This window comes from Pleurodeles waltl, chromosome 3_1 (assembly GCF_031143425.1).
Source record: "Pleurodeles waltl isolate 20211129_DDA chromosome 3_1, aPleWal1.hap1.20221129, whole genome shotgun sequence".
Classification (NCBI taxonomy): Eukaryota; Metazoa; Chordata; class Amphibia; order Caudata; family Salamandridae; genus Pleurodeles; species Pleurodeles waltl.
This window is the reverse complement of record NC_090440.1, coordinates 1,639,121,518-1,639,144,674: the sequence shown is the minus strand read 5'-3', so window position 1 is coordinate 1,639,144,674 and position 23,157 is coordinate 1,639,121,518. Positions and strand designations below refer to the sequence as shown.

Genomic DNA, 23,157 nt, shown 5'->3' with positions numbered 1-23,157 from the left:
AGGCTGTACTAAGAACACTATTTGAAACAACTTCAACTCCTACAGGCTGACCATCGCTTATGGGAGGAAAACTGCTTTATAGTCTATGCATAGCATGTGTATCTGCAGCTACACATGCCGTTGAATGGAAAATGTCACTTACCCAGTGTACATCTGTTCATGGCATGTTCTGCTGCAGATTCACATGCGCCCTCCCGCCTCCCCGGGAGCCTGTAGCCGTTTAAGTTAAAACATTCATTTGTACATATGTATATATATCTCTATTCCATTAGCATGGACATCTCTTTTCTTTATAATCTCACTCCTACCTTACCCTCTGCGGGAAAACAATCTAAGATGGAGTCAATGCCCATGCGCAATGGAGCTGAAGAGGAGTCACTCGATCCCGTGACTCAGACTTCTTCGGGGGAAAAAAAAAAAACTTGTAACACTCAGAGCCCAACACTAGATGGCAGAACCTATGCATAGCATGTGAATCTGCAGCGGAACATGCCACGAACAGATGTACACTGGGTAATATATATATAATTTTGTGTGTGTATATATTTTTCTTTGACGTAAAATATCAAAGGTTACAGGGACGTTATAGATAAGCTCATATTTTAATTGGACAAAACCATAGAAATTCGCCTCTTACATTTACTTATCTCAAGTGACCAACTCGTGTCCTAAGGTTACTATACCTCGCGCCCCGCCATGCACAGTTTAATCCATCCAGAATTTTACTACAAATATTACCTTGATATTGATTTAAAATGTGAGTCTGTCTAGAACACCCCTGTAACCTGTGTTTTTTTTGAGTGATTTTCTATGCTATTTTTAACATAATTTTTATTACTATATGAAGACCTTGGCTGCGGGGTTGCCTGTGGCCTGTCTATCTGGGTGTGAGTGGATGTGAGTGGCTGTGAGAATGTCTGGGTGTGAGAGTGGGTGCGTCCGTGTGTGGGTCTGTGAGTGGGTATGAGGGTTTCAGTGGGTGCGTGAGTTAGTTTTATTTTACGCTTTGATGGATGTTATATACAGAATGAGAGATTTCTGGACAAATTGAAAAGAAAAATGCATTAGTCAATGAAAGAGTGAGATCTTTTTTTCAGTACGAACCTTAAGCTTTTGAAGTTTAAAAGAAATTAAAGAAGGAATACGACCACGGGCAAACCTGAAGTAGAACTCAACTTTCAGTGCGAGTCTGACCTCAACCTTTAGGCCATAGGTAACTCCTTACTGTGATGTTTCCAGACATACCAATGACAGTCAACCCACACATGTGATTGGAAAGAAACCTGAATGTTCCATTTTTATGAAGGTTTAACAGTCAAAGCACTAGTAAATAAACAAGCACACTGCCAAGCCATACAAGGATTTGAACCTTCAGTCTACCGAATGACAATGTAAAACTTTGACCATTAGGCCAGAAATGACTGTTTTCCGCTCTGCATCCAAACGTAACCTACAAGATTCATACCAAGTATCTTGCTAGTCTGACTCTTAGTTATTCCAATGGTCTCTCCATACAATGCCTTCAATCTATCTCTTCCCTTCCTTTATGGAATGAGAGAGAGAGAGTTTTGATAGGACCATGGGGGCTGCCTAAAGCCCTAGCCAGCTCATCCACATCCTGCAACTCCACTCTACAGCACTAATACGTTATATGCAACTCTCCAACACTGGGGGGAGGAGGGGGGAAAGAGGAGACAGGTGTAACCAAGCAAGATGGCCAGCAGGATGAGCTCCTGTAATCCTGGCCTGATCCTGCCATCATCCTGGGGTGCCTGGGTCATTGGGTGCTTCCCCTCGGCAAGGGAAGGACACCTGGCCATAGCAGCATGTTGTAACCCCGTTTCCGGGGTCCTGGACCTCAAAATTTGGTGGCGGGGGGAAGTCCGTCTCGTGCCGCGTGGAGTGTGGCTGGGCGGTGCAAGGGGGAAGCTTTGGCCTGGCTGCCCCCGTCAGACTTTCTGCCTTTCTTTGGCTGTGTCAGAGGTCAGACGGCCCCTGGAGGAGGAATTGTGGGCCTGTTGGCCCTTTGATGCGTGCGGCCCTACTGCCGGGACCGGTGCGGAGCGGCCCGCTGCACATGTGTGGAGGGTCCAGGCTTGTGCAGTCGCACGGTGGTGGATGGCCTGGACGTGGCCTGTGGGGCCAGCGCAGACAGACGGTAAGGAGAGGGGACCCAGGCGCGCAGCGGAGAACCAGTCGTGTTGGGGCTGCGTAGGAGCGGCTGGACTGCGGACAAGCGGATCGAGGTGCAGCCCGGAGGGGGAAGGCTGAGGCTCCTCACTTGGCGAGCTGGCGTGAGTGAGCTTTGGTCTGTGGTCCAGTTGCGAGGCCTTTGAGTGAAGCAGCATTGGGCATACTGCGTGGAGCTTTTTTGGGCGTGCACGGATCGCCTGAGTCCAGGGCTGACTGAACGGGAGCGAGGACATAAGTGTCCCTTGGGTGAGGGTGTTAGGGAGCCAAGCAACTGATTTGTATTGTTTGAAGGGTGTTGCAGCTTCCAGGTAATTTTATTCCCCTTCTGGGTCAGTTGAGGCGGCGACACCTCTTAATCTCTGGCTGACGGTGAGATGGGGCAACACCGGCAAGCGGCCACATCGCAGGGGAACACCATGGAGCAGTACACCACACCACGCCGCTGCCTCTGCCACAGCGCCAGGGGTCCCCAGAGATGTTCTGAGCACGCCGGTGACTGTGGAGGAGCCATCGCGAGCTGAACTTCTAGCAGCTGTACAGGGTTCCAGGGTAGACCTTGAAGGGAAGATCGAGGCGATGGCTGTGGAGTTGAACCTCCGAAAAGTCTCTAAGGTCAAAGAGGCAGAGGGCTCCATTGTGGAGTTGCAGATGCAGATAGAGATGGATGCTCTAAGAGAACAGATGGTGCAGGTTACTTCCACGGTCGGGATGCTGGAGGCAAGACTGGAAGACTCAGAGGGCAGGTCCTGTCGGAATAATGTCTGCTTGCTTGGGTTTCTGCAACGCTCGGAGGGTGCTTTGTGGAGCGCTGGATTAACGATGTTATGCAGCCGGTTGGGCTGTCCAGGGTGTTTGTGGTGGAGAGTGCTCACAGGTCCCTGGTGGTAGTCCTTCTCGGCCCAGGGCACCTCCGAGGGCTATCATTGCCTGTCTTTTGAATTATAAAGACAGAGACTGTATCCTGCTGGCGGCCCGTGAATCTGACAAGGCTGTCTTTGAGAATTGTAAAATTTCCATTTATCCGGACTATTCGAGCAAGGTTCAGACCTCTAGAAAGGGGTTTCTGGAGGTGAAAGCCAAGCTCTGTGCCATGAACATCAGATATATGTTGTTGTATCTGGCACGTCAAAGTGCTCTCTGGGGGGGGAAGTCCCACTTTTTTGAACGTCTGGAGGAGGTTTGGAGATGTGGGACAAAGTTACTTCTGGTAGATCTGAGATGACCGGCCTGGTGGTTCATCGTGCCTCTGGAGTGGACGGCCCAGACTGGAGGACCCGCGGGGAGAGCCAGATGGAGGGCACCGCGGTACAGGGTGTAGATAATGACAATAGAATTGAGATCCAACAAGATGGTACAATAGAGGTGGTGGTTCCTGGTCTGGCTGATGGACCGAGTGGGGCACTCAGCCAGGGAGCAGAGAGGATCCCTGCGGACACTTGATTTTGTTGCACTTAGTTGGATGCTGCTGTTGCACCCTCTTTTGGGGGGCCTCTTTCTATGCGGGAGGCGCCTGCGCTGCATGGTGGGGGGGGGGGGGGAGGTTCTGGATGATGGTTACGTTTCTGAAGGGGCACTATTTGAATTTGTATTGTACGGGGGGAAGCAACATGCTTACTAGTTTATGTTGGGTAGGTATTCAAGCACAAGTATATTGCATACAGGGTGGGGGGGTGGTTACTCCACAGTGGTGGTAGGACTTAGTAACTGGGGAGTTGGGGATTAGGCTGTTGTCCTGGCAGAAGTTACAAATATGGATCTACAGTATGGTTTGATGTGTTTGTTTTAGTGTTCATCCGGGGCGGATAATGGAGCGTTGGTTTATCTGGTTGGTCAGATTTGCATGTGTTTGAGGTTTGCAACAGCAGTGCATGTATGTATGTATGTATGTATGTATGCGGGAGGTGAAATGGGTACTCATCTTGCCTTCTCTCTTCAGGAGGGAGATGTGAGGGGTGGAGGACAAGGTAACAAAGCCTTGGTATGGGTCAACAGATAAACCTGCTGACCTGGAATGTCAGGGGGCTGAAGAGTTACACCACACGTTACATGGTGTATTCATTTCTGAGGTGTCATAAGGTTCATATAGCCTGTCTCCAGGGCGGGCGGTTTCCCGGTTGAGTTGTTGGGGGTGTTTGAGGAGGCCCGGGAGCGGGGTATATTGCCGGAAACCATGTGCCAAGGCATCGTGTGTTTGATGCTTAAGCTTGGAGGGGAGCTGGGTGACCCGCCCTCTTACTATGTTGAATAGTGATGTTAAGATCTTTTGCAAGATATTGGCTACTCAACTCCGTGGAGTGATCCTGGGTTTGATGCATGACGATCAATGCGGTTTTATTCATGGCCGTAGTACGACCTATAACTTACTTCACCCGGCACATGTGCTGCATGAAGCTGAGGGTGCAGAGGACGAACTGGTGCTAGCGTCATGGACCTGGAGACTGCCTTCCCCACGGTGGAGTGGGACTACCTCCTGGCGGTGCTGCGGGGGAAATGGGGTTTGGCCCACAATTTTTGTGCGTGGGTGAGACTGCTATATACTGCACCCTCCGTGTGTTCGGGTGGGAGGAGAGCTCTCAAAACCCTGGGTGATTGGCGGGGGGAACAAGGCACGGATGTCCACTTTCGCCACTTCTTTTTGCCCTAGGGGTGGAACGACTGGTGGTCTGGCTCCGCGGGGAACTGGCACCTTGGGGTATTCAGGTGGGACATATTACCCACATTGTCTCGCCATCCGCTGATGATGTGTTGCTGTATCTTCGAGAGCCAAGTGTTACAATGCCTTTGTTATGGTTGTTGGAGGCTTTTGGGGCAGTGTCTGGTCTCCAGGTGAATAGGAAGAAGTCCCTTCTGTTCCCTTCAGATTCTCTTTGTGGTGCGCCTCAGGAGGATTTACTGTGGGTGGGGCTCAAGTGGGAGCTCGAAAGCTTTAGATATTTGGGTATCTGGGTCACTCACACCATGGTGGCGCATGAAAAACATAATGTAGAACGAGTATTGACTGGCCTTGAGCGCTCTGTATCATTTTGGAATAGACTGCCTCTTTCAGTGATTGGGAAGGGCGGCTGTGCCTAAGATTGTGTTCCTGCCACGGTGTCTTTACCTGGTTCAGAATTCTCTGTTTCCGCTAGCTGCTCGCCTATTTAATCACCTAGACAGTTTGTTGATTTCACTGGTGTGGGCTGGGCGGCGTAGTAGGGTGGCATTAGCGCTGCAGAGGGACATGGAAAAGGGAGGATTGGCTATTCCTAATAATAGACATTATTATTGCACTGCGCACTTACAACATGCTGCAAAGTGGATGACTGAATCAGACTGTAAGGAAATGCCTCCTTGGCATGGTTACCCCCTGACTTTTTGCCTTTTGTTGATGCCAGTTATGATTGAAAGTGTGCTGGGACCCTGCTAACCAAGCCCCATCACCAGTGTTCTTTCCCTAAACTGTACCTTTGTTCCCACAATTGGCACAGCCCTGGCACCCAGATAAGTCCTCTGTAAATGGTATCCCTGGTACCAAGGGCCCTGATGCCAGGAAAGGTCTCTTAAGGAACAAAGAACCCGACGCCTGGAACAAGCACTGCACCCGCAGCCCCCAGGACCAGAAGGAACCGAACTCCAGTGCAGGAGTGACCACCAGGCAACTCTGCCTAGCCCAGTCGGTGGCTGGCCTGAGAAGCCCCCCTGTGCCCTACCTGCACCGCTAGAGTGACCCCCGGGTCTCTCCATTGATTCCTATTGAAAATCCGACTCCTGCTAAGTACACTGCGCCCCCGGCCGCCCCAGTGCCATCGAGGGTGTGCTTTGTGTACCTACTTGTGCCCCCCCCCCCTCCCCCTCCAGTGCTTTCCAAAATCCCCCTGGTATGCCCTCTGAAGACTCGGGTACTTACCTGTTGGCAGACTGGAACTGGAGCACCCCTGTTCTCCATAGGCCCCTATGTGTTTTGGGCCCTCCTTTGACCTCTGCACCTGACCGGCCCTTTGTTGATGGTGCGGTGACTTTGCTGGCTGGTGAGGGAGGGAGGGGAGGTGGGGAGGGGGGAGAGAGGAGTTCAACCAGGTGCGATAGGTGTTGCACGTAGGGCTTGGGAGCGTGAACTTGGGGACCCCATGGAGGATGTGGACTGGGCTATGGCGTTGTCGCTGGTGTGCACAGTATCATGTAATAGCAGGTTTAAACCTCTGCACTTTTTTTGTGCACCGGATGTATATCACACCTGATCGTCTTAATAAGATTGGTCCAACAAGAGGGGCTCGGTGTCTCAGATGTGGCGCTTTCAATGCCTCCTTTCTACACTTGACTTGGGCTGTAGGATGGTGGACCGATTTTGGTGTGAGGTGGTTGGGAGAGTAGAGGAGGTAACAGGATTGGGGCTAGAAGTAACGCCTTTGACATGTCTTCTAGGTGTAGTGTGGATACTGCAAGGGTAGAAGTATCCCATATAGGCTTACACAACTAGCCCTTGGTACTGCCTAAGCGCAGGGTGGCCATTGGCTGGATGATTGCCCGGGGCCCTTCCATCCCTTACTGGATCCGAGATTTTATGGAATGGGGTGCTGCTGAAGAACAATATATATGGATAACCCGAAGAGAGGAGGGGGCACTAACGGATGTGATTGCATGGGGGACACTACTGGAACGTTTCACTGGGGTGGAAGAGTCCAGTTCTGAGTGGAGGACTAACGATGATTGCTGATTAAGTGAACCTTGTTTCGATCAGAGCAGTGACAGCCAACTGTGGTGAGGCTGTGTCTCTGATACTCATGATATACAAAAGGATTGGTTACATGAGGATCCTATCTGGGAAGGGAGGCTGAGGAAAACTACTGTTACAGTGGGTGCTATAGATCCCTATTTCTGATTGTATGTTTACTCTCTCCTCCAGAAATGTGACAAAGATATTGTGATATCTTGCATTGATATGCACTGCATTGTATTTTTTTTGTTGGTTCTGTTTTCTAAACTCAATAAAAACAGTAATAAAAAAAACAAAAAAAAACTCTGACACTTTACTCATGCCTAATCACCTTGACTCCTCTATACAACACTGTACTACACTATACTCTATACCTCTGCATAACTCTGCTCTGTGATAGTCTTGTCCACTAGATAACACTGTACGCAACTTTGTATGCCTCTGCACCCCACTTTACTATTCTCTACTCTGACACAGTACTCCACTTGAGTCCACTACTCCATTGTACGCTACTCCATTCTGCCATTGCACTCTCAAACACTGTGTGCCAATCCATTCTAGCACACTCTACAACACTGCACTGTCCACCACTACACTGAACAAAAATTAACTAGACTGTGTCACTCTACACCACTTTCCAGTACTGTACAAAATAATCCTACTACACTCTGCTAAACAGCATGATACTCCAATTTATGGAATTTTTCTCAACTATATGCTACACTACTCCACTATTGCATTTAATGCCACTATAGTCTACGACACACGATTCCGACACATTAATCCACTCTGCACTATCTCCCTCAGTGTACTTCACTCCAATACATTTTACTGTACTACAATTTATCCCCCTCTATGCCACTCTGCTATACTCTGCTCTATGCCACTCCAGTGTCTTGTCAGTCTACTCCACTGTATGTCTACACTCTTCTGTACTGTATTACTCTCAGTGCCACCCTGACACTCCTACATTGTATGACACTCGACCACACACCTCCGCTTCTGTCCACGATGTGCCACTCCAGGATATGAGCCGGCTCTCCAACTGTACTCTGCAACACTTGAGCAAACTCCACTTTGAAGCTCTGCTTCACCCTACTCTGCTCTAAAACACTCTACTCCACTCTGACAGTCTGACAATACCCTTTACAACAGTGTCCTCCACTGTACGTGATTCCACATAACTCTCCAGTTGCGACATAGGACTCTAAGATTTGAAACAAATGTTTGTTAAAAAAATAATAATACATTCGAAAAAAAATAATTTAAAGATTAGTTCTACTTGGGGAAAGCTTACTTTTCCTATAGAAACCAAATTTAAACTACACAAACTTCAACAATGTTAAATTGTAAGTTATAATTAGATGGTTATTTACTAGTAGGAGTAGTTTTGCTGCTTGAAGAATTTTCTGGAATCATATGCTGTGCATTATTCTACCATCTAGTCGTTGGGCCTGGAAATGTTCTGCCATTGTAGTTCGCTATCCTCTACTTTGTGTCTGATTCTCTTTCCATCTGCCTTCCTACCAGATCACGCCTCTTTCTCCCTCTCAGCTGGTGGCCCCGTTGATGTGGAGGCATTGTCTTTTCCATGCGGTGAAGGTTATTATCAAGTCCAAGGGGACGTTGCCCTTTATATATTTGGGGTCCTGAGTGGATTGTTTGTATTTTTTCTCTTCTCAATGTGTTATTGCTCCTGCAGTTGCCATTCACAGATGGCCTCTTTCCCCTGTTTGAGGATGCTAGGGAGCATCGGTAGGTAGAGATTCGCTATTTGTGAGAGCATCAATGTGTCCAGTAAGAAGCATACTTTCTCCTTCTCCTCTCCTAACTTAGTGTCCGTTCCTTTTGGTGGTTCTGTTACCTTTTTTTTGTCTCTTTCTCTTCCTCGACTCTTGCTGCTTTTTTGTGTCAGCTGCAGTGCCTTCGACATCTGGCCCTTCTCATGCTGGTCCTGCTTCCTCAATGTTCTCATTGTCACTGGATAAGCCAAGGTCATTAAGAGATTCCTGCATCTTCTGAGTGCTTGCCATGCTGTAGTGTTATGATCTGCGGTGACGTCCTACCTTGAGTTTTTTTTTGGCATAAACTGAGCAGACCTTGAAGTCCTCGTCCTTGTTGTTCAGAAGGCAGCGGTTGCAGACTTTGTGTGGGATCTCTTTTTTGCTAAATTGTGGTGGTAGTTGGGGCAGAACTTAAGGGGTATTTCCCATGACCCTCTTCCTCCTCTCTCCTCTTCATTCTTTGGCCACATGGTTCTTACCAGTGAGGTCCTTCGGGATTAAGGTGGCTCCTCTTCTCCACTCTTTAGATCTTCTTGTGGTCTTTAGCATTATTTGATGAATTTCCGACTTGTATTCTCTTATCTTCAGATTCTTCAGACCTCCTCCGTCATGCTTTCTAATCCATCCGTGGAAAAAAAGAATCTGAAGATGGCGATCACATACAGGAACGTCTGGGATACCGTCTGACATCATGCTAGGGATGGACTTACCACCAAATGATGGTTGACACCCATAGCAAAAAAAAGTGAAAACAAACGAGAACCATTCAGGACCTAACCACTAGCTGGCACAATAATGCACAGCACGTGAATCCAAATAATTATTCATGCTGCAAAATCTTAATTTACCATTTATCTACTAGCTTAAAATTATTATAAGTAGCGGACCTTGTTACACTCTTTTGAGCTTGCTATCAAGAAAATACTAACTATAACTCACCACTCTTCCATGCAGTATTCTCACAGATATCTCACTGTACAGCACTACACTGTATGAATCTTTGCACCAGTCTATTGCACAAAATTACACTCGACAACACTGAACTTTACTACACTGTAATCCACTGAACTCCACTCTGCCACTACACTCTATGCGACTGTGCTCAATGATACTCCACCGTACTCTTTGATAACACTCCAGTTGACGACACTCCACTGTACAGCATGCCACTTCACTCTACAATCTTCCATGACACAACAAATCACACCACCGTGTAACACTTTACAACACTGTACGCTAACTCCACGGCACTCTCCTTTACTGTACTACACTGCACTTTACAACACTCCAGTCAGTGACACTCCACACTGCAATTCAAAAATAATGTTTATTAAAAAAATAACCATTAACATTCAATTGACAATACAAACGTTAAGGATAATTTATATTTAGGAATACCTTGTATATTCTTTCTCTACAAACCCAACTTAAAATACCCAAATATTAAAAATTGTAATGTTATAATTATAACTTCAATTGAGTAATTAGAAGGTGGTGCTTACATTATATGTTGTGCACCTCCGAACAGTCTTGTCACCTCTCTTGCCACACTACATTAACTATAACTCATTCCTTTTACATGCACTGTCTATACCATTGCGTGCTACATCACTTATGGCATGTGAAATCATAGCAACACTTAAGTTCTCAAATGACTGTATTTGTAACCACACAGTGCATGGTAGAGTGGAGAGTTATAGTTAGTGTTGTCTGCTTAGTGATCTGAAAATAGTGTGTTACGAGGTCTGCTGTTTACGATAATTTGACGGCAGTGGCTAAATTATAAATGAAAGATAAAGCTATAATTTTAGATTTTTTAAAGTTAGTTTAGGTTAAAATTGGTTTGTATAGGGAAAATAAGTTTTCTGAACTATAACTAAGCTTTAACCTTGTTTTTTTTTCTTCAATAAAAAATAATAATTGTGTGTGTGTGTATATATATATATATATATATATATATATATATATATATGTGTGTTAAGAGCACATCTTACTGTAGATGCACATGCTCTGCACACTCCTACTATACAGCGCTGGGCCTGGGCGCTAGCAGCTTGTTTTTCTTCGAATAATTCTCTCCAGTCAACAGGAAAATGGTGACTTTTCATTCTGCCTTCATTACACAGGGGCACCAAGTCCATTTTAGATGTGGGGTCTGCCTAGTGTTTAAAGTCCGAAAAGACTGTCACCGAAGGGACAGGCACTGGAAACCTCATAAGATGTACAGACACTTTTTGGAGGACATCTCGGATGTCTTCGAGCAAGAAACCTCTAGTGCCAAGGATCTTGAGGTAGCCGGACATTCCAACCCACCAACTGTCACTAGAGGCAGTGTTTTCTTCCATTTGGATGAAGAGCAGGAACAATCTCACCTCTGTGTCGAACTCGATGGACCTTGATACTGGCAGAACCTCATACCAAGATCAACAAAGTGCCTCGGATTGAGGCAGAACACTCTCTCTGCCCCCCGAGGGGGTTGGGCTGTTAACCTTAGTGGTGCTACCCCACTGGGTCACCCCATGTCTGCAGCACAGATCGAATCCACAAGAAGCCCACAATCTGCACCTGCCACATCCACATGCTGAACATTCCAGACCAGCTGTCAAGCCTCCTTGGTGCTGAATCCCATGCCGGTGGCAAAAATGCCAGCAGGCCCCAAGACTCCACTGGCACAGAAAGCTACTTCAGAGCAGACACCACATTTGGCACTGCAACACTTGGAGCCAAGACCTACCTCTGCAGAGGCAAACTACCTTGAAAGTGTCCCTTCTAAGGGCTAGCCCTTCTGCTTCGAGCGCCTGTCACTCTGAAAGCTCTGACAAGTTGGAGCATCCAATACTGGAGCGGTTCCAGGCGGAACTCAATGGCATGCAAATGAGACTATGTATACATCCTCAGATGGGAAGGATTGTTACCAAGCCACCACCCAAGGTGGTTCACATTCTCCCACCTAAGAGTTAGCTGACTTTCAAGGAGAACTTGGCTTTAGAGCCAGAACTGGACTGCAAACATAAAAAGAGGCACAAAGACAAAGGCACCAGTCCCCGTCCACTCCTTCTTCCCTTCCATTCCTTCTCCCCTTCCACTCCTCTTCCTTTGCCTCTTCTTTCTTAATAAATATCGGTCACGCAGTGACACAATCCAAAAAAGGGTGTTTATCTTGTCACAGATATTCATTAAACTATTTCCAAGAAAACTTGGATTCCATATAATTCCATCTTAACCGATTCCTTGCAAAGTATTGTGAGCATTGAGAAAGCCCTAGGTTTGGTTGCCATCCAAAAGATGAAACATTTGTTGACTACATTGAGATCTGTTGTGTGTATTTCTCAGGACTTTTTCACAAGATGTATCACCGTGATGTAACAAAGAGCTGAAAAGCTCACACCTGTGACTAATCCATATGTGATATTCTTGGACTGTTTACAGAAGGCATCATTAAGGCACATTTTGATGGATAATAGTTCTTTCCTTTCCTTTGAATCATCATTTTAATGACAGACCTTCATTTCTCTTAATATTTATCTTTGGCTTTAACCTATTTTGGTACTAAAATGTCCAATAGGAATATACATACTGGGGCTTAAACATAGCAAGACAGCAACTGCTCCGTCTGCCTTTCCCTTCTAGCTCTAACAATCTGGATTTGGACCCTTCATCACAGCATCCACTTGATGGCGGACTATCTTCTGGGGGGTTGACAACGACCTAGCAGAACTACTCAGCAGGACATCCCATGGTACCACCTACAACAATCTGGGTTAGAATTAAACTTCCATTATACTTCATTTAGTTGCCGTAGATTCCTGCATGCAAAGCAAACACTTTGTTTTTCCCTATACTGGTCATCAAGGCTTTCATGGAGGGCCTCAAAAGTAATTTCCCCAATGGTGCCACCAGCTCCTCAATGCAACCTGAACTTGGTCTTTACCAGGCTCATGGGTCCCAATTGTGAGCCACTGCATTCCTGCATTTGCACTTTGTTTTGTGAAAGGTTGCATTCCTAGTGGCTATAACCTCACTAAGGCACATTAGTGAGCTGCATCACTCACAGTACAAGAACCTTACATTCAGGTCAGCAATGAGAAAGTCGTTTGCCAAACCAAGTTTCCTTCCAAGGTTATTTCTCCCTTTCATCTCAACCAGACTCCCTATCCTCTTTCCACAACCACAGTCTGTGGCTGAGAGCCCTCCACACTTCAGATGCTAGACACCTCTCACGTACTACATTGATGGGACCAAATCCTCTCCTAAGACAGACCAGCAGTTTATAGCTTTTACCAATCTTCAGAATGGTTAGCCTATTTCAAAAGCAGGAATTGCTAGATGGATAGTCTGGTGTATTCAAACCTGCTATCTTGAAGTCAAGAAAAGCCTTCCTATACCAACCCCAGCCTCCCCGGGCACACTCAACACAACAAAAAGGCTGCTGTCATGGCTTTCCTCTGAAACATTCCATTGGCTAATATTTGTAGGGTAAGGCAGCAACTTGGTCAACCCCACATACATTTACCAAACTCTGTTGTGTTTATTTTCTTGCTAGACCGCAATCTCTGGTTAGACAGAGAGTCCTAAGGACCGTAATTCAGACATCTACTCCAGCCACACGCTAGCCATTGATTAAATGGAGGGACAGCGTTCCAACCCATGCAGAGCATGTGTATCTACAGCAACACATGCTACGAAGGTAAAATGTTACTTGTAAATATCTGTTTGTGTGTAGTGTAGTTTTCTTTTTTTTTTTTTTTTCCCCCTTAAGATTCTTCACAAGGATGAAACCGTATGGTTGTTAAGAAGGTTCAAGGAATTTCTTTGAACTGCACTTTTTATAAAATGATATCATTTTCGTCATTTTGCCTCACTGGTGCAGAATGCATGGATGGGAAACTGACATTTATATAAAGCGCATGGGTGGGCGCTTCATGGCTTTGTGATATCACACTGATGTTGCTTTTGGGGTCTTCATCAAACCAGCGCCATCTTCCAGTTTCCAGAAACTGAAAAGTTTCTGGATCCTGACTAGTAGGACCTTGGATAGTCCAAATGTGAAAAATTTGCAGGTAAAGTATTCACTAAAGAGATTTGCCAAGTGTGAGTAACTTTAAATTAATCTTTATCCCTTCCAGTAAAAACAATTATTCACAAATAAGATTGCTAAAGAATTAATTGATGCCACTAAAATGCATTGTCAAGTGTGTCACAGCTGTAAGAGATGTAATAAATAATTGTGAAAGATTGCATGTGAAAATATGTAAATAAGGAAGAGGTGTCGTACCTGTGTAAACCCTTATTATAATGTTTGGTAAAAGTAGAAAATCTTAAAGTGTGGTATCAGGTGGTTTTTGCAGATTATCGTTTGTTTGTTGAGCATATTTTATGGGAGCTACCTTTTTAAAGTATTCTGTAGCTTCAGTTTTGGTGATCTGAATTTGTGGAGTTGAATATGCAAATGTTTGAAGGCATATTATACAAAAATGTGGTGCCCAATGTTTAGCCTTATCCTGATTATATTTCGGAATCGTTTTAAAATGTGTTTTGCAGTTGAGTTTTTTTTTTTTTTTTTTTTTTTTTTTTTTTTTGTTTAAAGTAATCTACTGTCTCTTCTTACTTGTTTCTAACAAACAGGCATCAACGAATAATGAAAGTTCTAATCACAGTTTTGGAAGCCTGGGTTCCTTGAGTGATAAGGAATCGGAGGTATGTATCTGTGGCTCAAAAGTTTTTAAAAGCAAACACAAAAATATTGTTTTAGGTTGGGCAACATTTTTAAGAAAAGATAACCCGGGGGCACTGTTTCAAGTCTCCATAAGACACAGATGCTTTCTACTTTTTTGAATTGGCAGAAAGCACTTTTCATACAGAGTGCTTCGATTCTGCTTTGCCAGCCTCTTGAGCATTTTCCGAGTGCAGAGCAGAAATAGTTCCTCATCTTGATCAAAAAGGCATTTTCGGCTGTCTATTTCTTAAAGATTAGCTGCTCAAAGTGCATTCTAAAACCAGAGTTCAAGACCTGATAACGATACAAAATTTTCACATGAAAATTAGTGTCCGCCCTTTCAGTGTAATTTTTCCTTGTAGATAAAAAGTGATATGCCAGTAGTTGAGGAAGGCCAACTACTGCAAGTGAGTTAAACTGGGACTGCGGAACATGGAGGGGAAAGTTCTGGAGTGTGTAGAATAGCTGCGGGAGGATCATCTTGAAGAGGGCTATTATGCTCATAAGGTTATGGGGCAGTTAGTCCCATTGGGACATGTCCTCTCTGGCACTCCACACCAAGGGGCAAAGGTTAAGGCTCCAGTTAAGTTCGGACTCCCAGGAAATGTGTACTCCCAGCTACAAAAAACTGAGATTGCGTATTTTTGCCAGAGGCTGTGCAGAATGTGATCAGGATGTGGATCAGGCAAGACAGTCAGCAGAACATCGCCCACTTCCATCATTAATCCCCAGCCTAGTCCCCACACCTGCACATCACAGTGCACCAGACTGCCAGGGGCTCTATAGCCAGCGCAGAGAGTGGGGAAGAGGGGACAGCCCTGCCTGGTGCTTCACCTAATGAACCTAGGGGACAAGATTCCATTTATCCACACTTGTGCTTGTGGGGTTGTGTAAAGGACACTGATGCATGCCCGGTACCTGGGTCAAAACCCCATCTTGTTGAGGGTTTCGTCGAACAGCGACATGCAGGGTGTCAATGCCTTAAACTCAATGAGCAAAAGTGCTGCAGAGCCTCCCAGGAACCGAAAACGGGGCAGCGCCAAGAGAATCTTTCTGATGCAGTGTTATGTGCTCTGGCGACAGGTTGAAGCTTCACTGGTCTGGGTAACACCTGTAGGAGGTTGTTAGCGAGCAACTTGGCATAGAGCTTAGCCTTTATACTAATGAGGGAAATGTGGGTGGTATGACCCACACTGGTCTTGTGGATGACCAGGTGTGAGCAGGACAGCCTATGACGGAAAGTGGCTGTTGGTGATAACCTCCGCGAAGAAGTCCAGGATTTTTAATGGGTGGGTAACCATCCAGGCCTGGGGTTTTCCCAAATTTTAGATGAGTGTTCACATGCCCCCAATGATTGCTCCACGGCATCTGTTGGCTGGGGACAGCCAGGACAACAGTATATCTGTGACCAGAGGCGTTTCAGACTCAGTCCGGACATGCTTGTTCCGCATAGAGCCCATCGTAGCACTGTGCAAAAACAAATGTGATCATCCACCAACTGCCCGGCTCATTCTAGTACTTTGGGCATCACACTGGACTCTTGTGTTCTTTGTGGCCAGCCAGTGCGGGAGCTTGCCCGACTTGTCCTCGCAGTCATAGACTTTAACAGCAACTGTGGGCTTCCTCCAAGCATAGCTGACGCAGGGAGTTCCTATCAGTGGCCATTTGGTACTGCATCAGGACTGTCTGGCAACCCGGCACTGCACGTTCTGGTGTCAGTATAGACGTCTCTAATTTGGTGATCTTGGCCAGCCGTTCACGGTTTTTGACCCTCGCATAGAAGAAGGCAGAACCTCTCATAGAGGCCTTACAGAGCCACTCCCTCCCCCCAAAGTCCAAAGTGCCTTTATGTATGTCAAAGAAGGCCTACAACTCATCAGTGTAGTAGTCGGAGAAATGCTTGTCGATAAAAAGCCAAGTGTTAAGCTGCCACGCCTGGTGTTCTCCTGTTCTTGGAGCTCTGAAATGCGCTATCACTGAGGCATGGTCAGAGATCCTTCCAGGAAGGATATGAGATCCTGTAGTGGGTAGGAGGTAGGAGCATTGGGAGGAATAGGTAGTCAATGCGGGGCAACAAACCATGCGCTGCAGATTCATGTGTATTCACGTCGACCAGGGTTCCATAAACGCCATGTGTCAGGCCCAATCCGTTTGACTAGCACGCCAGACCCCTCCCTGGCTGCTGGAGACTGTCCATTGGGCTGTACCACCCTTGTGCGCCTATGATGTTGTTGAGGTCTCCCCGCCCCACCACTACTACTACCACCACCAATACCACCATCGCCCCCCCTGCAAGGTAGGGCGCTTAAACTTCCAGAGAGTCAGCGGTGTAGAATAAGGCATGGGAGAGCATGTACACTGATTAGATTGAAGGGGGTATGCTCTATGGAACTTTCAAGGGCCACATATCCTCCATAGGCATCCCATGTCATCTTAGGGACTGGGTTTTGTGCAGGTGTACGGCCACCCCACTTGAGCCCCAGGAGCAACTTGCTTGAAGCACTCTGTACCATCCCCTGCAGGCCAAAAATGGTCAGTTATTTTTCTGTAGAGGAGTCCCCTGGAGCGTCAGAATTGCTAGGTTATGTTGCTTTGCAAATTGCAGTATTTTCCCCCCTCTGTTAATCCAGTTCCACGTCATTACCGAAACAGTTACCATGGTTCATGTAAAAGTATGGACTGACATGCATTAATGTAGTGTGTAAGCTGCCCTGTAGTGTTGATACAGTAAAATCCTGGAAAGGGAGACACCCAAAGTGGGTCGCATGAAATGCGAGCGTCCTACCTGAAGAGGCCGAGCAACAGAAACAAACGATAGAACCAAAAAACAAAGCAACAACAATCCCATCCTGCTAACTCCCACCCCCTCCCAATCCTTCCCACTTTAAAGAAGCATCTGTTGCCCAAACCCTAAAATTAACAGAGAACTAACTTGGGGTTGACGCTACTAGATGGTTTAGACACTGAACCAATCCACAGTAAGCTTACATGCGGCACGATCCCTTGATTGCCTCAGATGCAGGATGGAGCTGGTGACGTTCCCCCCCACATGACATGGGACTGTGATAAATTGCAGAACTCATGGAATGGGATAGTGAAGGGGAAGTGGAAGATCATTCGGGCTGCTATAGCGGCCTCGATCAAACACTGCTTACTGGGAGCGATTCTGGCCCCACAGCAAGGGACTCAAATGACCCACAGATTTGCCCTATTTTCAACATTCTCTGCCTAGTCCGGTAGAATCATAATAGTTTGCGAGAGGTGGGCCACCTTAAAAGAAAGGCCCGCACAGTATCCCCCAGTTAGAATATCCTACCTTTCACCTTGGTCACTTGGTCCAACGCCTGGCATAGGTTCTGGTGCAACAGGGACACTTCTACCCCAGCCTCTTCTGTATCAGTCTCCAGCGCAGTGTTGGAGCCTTGGATGACTTGCAGGATGGCTGAAGTGATGTTTCCACTGTTTGGGGCTTCGGCGTAGGAGTCTCGACCGGGGGCCTTTTTTGCACTCCCAACTGGGGCCCTGTATGTATCTATCTTGGCTGGGCCTCCGGGCCTTTATTGCTGCCTATACTTTCAGTAAGGGGGCCACCTAGGGAGCTCCGACTGTCACAGATACCCTCCAGTACAGGTGAGTGCACTGGGCCACCCCTCCACAGCTGCCCTTTGTGGGGCAGGACAAATGCTTGGAGGAGGTCTGACCTGCTTGCCCGTGGTGGAAACTTCTGGGCAGCACGAGCAGTCGGACCCTGGTAGTTGGGCTCAGGGCTGTACACTCCTGATCTATCTGCCCTCCTCCAGTGTTGGGAGATTCTTGGGAGGGTGGGCCAGGGATGGCAGGCGTGAAAACAGATAGTGCTCTTTGGGGCACCAAACCCCTAACTAGTCTGGAAGAACCCCAAGTGAGCATGGGGAAAGGGAAAGGCCTCTTCCCCCCCCCAACACACACACACACACACACACACACACACACACACACACACACACACACACACACACACACACACACACACACACACACACACACACACACACACACACACACACACACACACACACACACACACACACACACACACACACACACACACACACACACACACACACACACACACACACACACACACACACACACACACACACACACACACACACACACACACACACACACACACACACACACACACACACACACACACACACACACACACACACACACACACACACACACACACACACACACACACTATAGATCTGGCTGCCCCATTCTACCCCTTTGGGATCCTCAGTCACCCCCACAGGCTTTTTCCAGGGCCAGGCAGGCCCCAGGTGTGGCCCCTTAAACCTCTGGCTCCTGGAATCCGCACACAACCACCACCCAGGAAGGCTGCGGGCCATCTGACCCTGGTCCTTGCAGCACTGCTGAGGCAGGTCCACCAGCATGTTTAGGCCCCCATGAGCTCCGTAGGAATCAGCCCTTGAGCTGTGGGGGATACCACTGCATCTGTTCACTGGGCACCGATGGGCCCACTCCTCAGGCCAGGACACCATCTTGAAAACGTGTCTTGTGTGGTGGCTGGGTCCAGACCACCACTGAGCCACCGTGGCCAACACCCGGATTGTTTGGATTACACTGAGGATGGCTGGAGGACCTAAAAACAAAGTGCTTCAAAAGACACTGCAATGCATGATGGACAGGTGCTGCACCTGGAATTCTTAATGGGGCCTGGTCAGTTACTCAGTCTACACAGGAATACTATTTTCTGGTTTATTTTTTCCTTTGACATGCTATTCATTTTGGTGAGTTCCATCAAATGTACCTTTATTTGGCAGCTTTTGCTTAGTTGGGGTATTGAAGCCTTTCACTTTCAGGGTTCCTATGCATGTTATGACATATTAATACACCAAAAGGGCTACAAAAATTTAAAAACAAAAAAAGTTGCCTCATGCTTTTTTTCAGTGTCAAGCTAGCTCTGAAATGGAATTGTATGAGTTTTACAAATGTGGTCTGGGTTTGCAAAAATGTAGAGTTATTCCACTGCGTGCGAATTATGGTCTTAGAGAGAATATTCCTACTAGACAATATAAACATTTCTAACTATTGTAATGGAAGGTTTCAATTGTATTAAGGACAAGGAGTGAGGATAATACCTTACTTTCTTCGCTTTATTGCAAATAGCAGCCATAACTTCAGTAAAAATAATCTTTAAAAAACTACTTTCCCAAGAACCTTAGGGAAAATAGAACACCGACCATCCAGTCACCGTTGCTGGGCTTAACTTCATAGTCTCCTTCACTTCTTTCTTCGGGTGACCATCCGCACGTCAGCCATAATGTTTATTCCTGTTCCGACAATTCATTCCCTAATAAAAAGTCAATATGTTTTACTGTATTGAACTTTCTGCAATTCCTTCGCAACAGGTTGCAGTTACATCATACAGCTGAAACAACAACATAATCATAAAGACTATATATTATAAAGAAAAAGAGAGGAGAACCTACATCATGCAACGTTTTTCCCCATGTATGTAGTTGGGAGGATATTTTGATCCTTGATTTCTGGGTGGGCTAATTCTTGACTGTGTCCTTAATAGAATAAAAACTTTCTGTAATGATGGTTTGGAAATGTTATAATCTATGTCCGAACTGGAGGCGAGGATTACACTAGTTTAAAGCTTACTCACCACCAAGGAGGCCATATCCTTAATTGGCTTGAAGTAAATATATTTAAATACAGAATCAGAGGACCAGCCTGATGTGGACATGATATCTTCCAGCCTTGCATCCAAGACTGCCGCCTTAGACACCCTTGCACCCCTGACTAAATGGGCTGCATGAGATTGTACTGCCTTAAAAGGCTTCTTTATGAATAGGAGAAGATGGTGCTCACCGGGAGGATGGTCTATCTGTTGTCATTGCACCGTGGACCTTGATGCATCGTACTACACAGTTTTGTTATCCCCAAAGAGGGGTAAGAAACCACTTGTCCTTGTCTATGTATGTGAAAGGTAACTCACTCTGGAGTATAACTCCTACCTGTAATGTCCAGAGCCCTGATGACCAAGCCCCTCTCAAGAAACCAGACAAAGTAACATCTCCAATTTACTTGATAACTCCTTTCTTGAGAGGTACATGTTATTCTGCCAGGATGTTAACAGAAGAACAACTCTATTAATGCCCCTACAAGGAAGCATATAAAGGTTCATTTGGTCTGGTAAGGCAGACCCATCTCAGCAATTTCATCACCTTTGGATGCTTGCCTACGGAGCTACCGTCAATGGGGTTATGCTGCTCTTCTGAAATGGCAGATCTGAGGGTGTTGATTGACCTGTAAGCCATGACAGGAAATTAATGTTGGACCCCACATAATCAACATATCTTTGCATACACCAACCCAGCCAACTGGACCAAGCTGTTCTGTATCTCTTGGAGGTGGAATGCACCCAGGTATTTGAATGGAGGACTTGAGCTTGTGCCTAAAGTCCTGAGACTTTCCATCTTTGCCTGTAATTCACCAAGCCATCAGTCTTGGTGAACCTTCAGTCACTAACCCCTGGGGATTTCCCAATGAATCCTGCAGGAGATCCCAAAACTGGGGTAGATGGATTGGAGAATCGCAGAAAAATTCCATCAGAATTGGATATCAACATTGATCTTTAGGAAGATGTCACTATTGCCATGTCTGCTTGTTGTCTCCTCAGTTGAGCAGATATCTGTTCTCATCAAGGATGGTTGGAATGAAGATCCCCCCCCCACTCCCAGTTCTGGTTTTGAAGAAACTCATCGGTGGCCCCTGCCAGAGGGTCTGCCTCCAGCTGAAGAATGTGTCCAACTGGAAGTCCAGCCTGATTGGAGACATGCCCACTGTGAAGGGGCCCTATCCCCAGGGACAGAGCCTGGAATATCCTTGGATTCAGTTTCCACATGCATGTGGCATTGAAATGTCAATCCTTCACCTTGTTCTGTGATCCCAGAAGATATTCCGCTGTCAACCACATTCTGTTGTCTAGGCAGAGCTCACATAATTGCCTGGCCTGGTCTGAGAGATGCTTGGACCCTGTCCCACCTAGGTGATTGACATAACATACTGCTGAGAAGTTATCCATCTTCAGGAGGCCACAGTATTGAACCTTGTCCCTGGTCCAGCAGTGGATCGCAAAGGCTTCTGCTAACAGTTCCAGGCAGTTAAAATGAAGCATCTGCTCTTGAGATGACCAAACGCTGCCTGTGGACAACTCTCACACAACGGGCGGCACAGCCTGTCTCTCTGGTGTCCAAGTCAATTACAATGCCTGGGTTGGATACGAATATGTCTCTCCCATTCCAAGATTCCGTGTGAGCCAACCATCACTCCATTTCCTCTTTGACTTCCACTGAGAGCAGGACCATCTAGCAGGCCTTCCGGAGATGAGATGCCTTTAGACGTTGCAGTGCATGGTGGTGTAGTGACCCCAGGAAAATGCACTATATAGACGATGAGAATTCTTTCAAGTTGTCAAAGACAATTTTTCTCCTTATTAAGGGTATTTTGCAGTGTCTGCTTGTTGTGTGTTTTTTTTTTTTTATTTTTTTTTTTTGTGTCACCTTCCTGGAGAGAAGGCTAGTCTGAGTTGGTTGTGACTAGTCCCCGTTGATCACAAACCCCAGGGACTCTAAGAGCAAGATGGTCAACGTTCCACAAGCTTGTCCAGACGTGGTCCAATCAGGAGAATGTTGGCAAGCCCCTCAGGCCCTCAAGTACTCTCTTGCTCGTCTGAGCACCTTGGTGAAGCACCACAGTGCCGAAGATAGGCCGAACAAAGGGGATGTGAATTCAAAGACCTGATCTTGCCATGTACATTGAAGGAATAGACTATGCTGATAATAGTTGGGGATGGTCAAATAGATAGCCTTGAGGTCCAGTCTAATAAGCCTGTCATGGTGGCTCGAGAGATCTGAGGAGATGGATTCCTTCCATCTTGTAATGGTGGAATACCAGCTATTTATTGACTGCTTTTAGGTTGATGACTAGACGTTGGCCTCCATCCACCAAAAACAAATTCCTGAGAATTTGTGGCATGTAGGGATGTTGGAGAGACTGCACCTTTTTGTAGCAGCATGGTCTCCTAGCTCCACATTGTGTATCAAGAACCTGATATGAGCGAGACACCTGCCTGACATTGAGAACTGTAAAACTCCTTATGGAAACCGTGCACCACTTGTGGCACCCACACATCGCTCGTGAGCTCCTGCCCCCTACCTTTGAGATGGAAGGAGTTATTCTTACTGTGGGCAGATCCTTGGTGGATGTTCCCCCTTGAAGTTTGCTCTCAAACTTCATTGGCTTGGCCTCCTCTGGGGGGGGAAGAAGATTCCAAACTTCAAACAATCTTCCCACTGTTCTAGCCTTAGCCTCTTGAAGTGGCTTGCATAGCAAAACAGCCAGCCGAGTGCCCCACTGAAAATCTTAAGGGAAGGGGGATCAAATGTGTTTCATGGACGCACGCCTGTGCTTTGGCCAGAGAAAAGGTAGCTGCAAATTTACCCAGTTCCTTGACGAATGGGTGCCAAAGAGACCTTGTGCCACTGCTCATGGCTCGGAGTTGGCTGGGTCCCCCAGTTTAGGGGTTACTTGATGAGTATTCACTTCCGGTGCACCACTAATAAAGCGCAGTTGGCTTTCTCCAACAGGATAATGGCTTGTTGAGCCTATCGTAAGATAACATCTGGGGGAACCAGGGATCTGCTGGCTTTGGTCTCCTTCTGCAATGTCCAGGATTCTAGTTAGGGGTC

The 23,157-nt window shown here is 46.6% G+C and overlaps 1 protein-coding gene across 2 annotated transcripts in view; it reads left to right on the top strand.

Annotated features, from left to right (window-relative positions):
* Positions 1–23,157, top strand: part of TLK1 (tousled like kinase 1) — a 618,148-nt gene that overhangs the window by 80,114 nt on the left and 514,877 nt on the right. For both annotated transcript variants that reach the window (XM_069225321.1, XM_069225320.1), the window contains exon 3: positions 14,296–14,367. In XM_069225321.1, the coding sequence (XP_069081422.1) occupies positions 14,296–14,367 (72 nt within the window). The remainder of the gene's footprint in view (positions 1–14,295; positions 14,368–23,157) is intronic.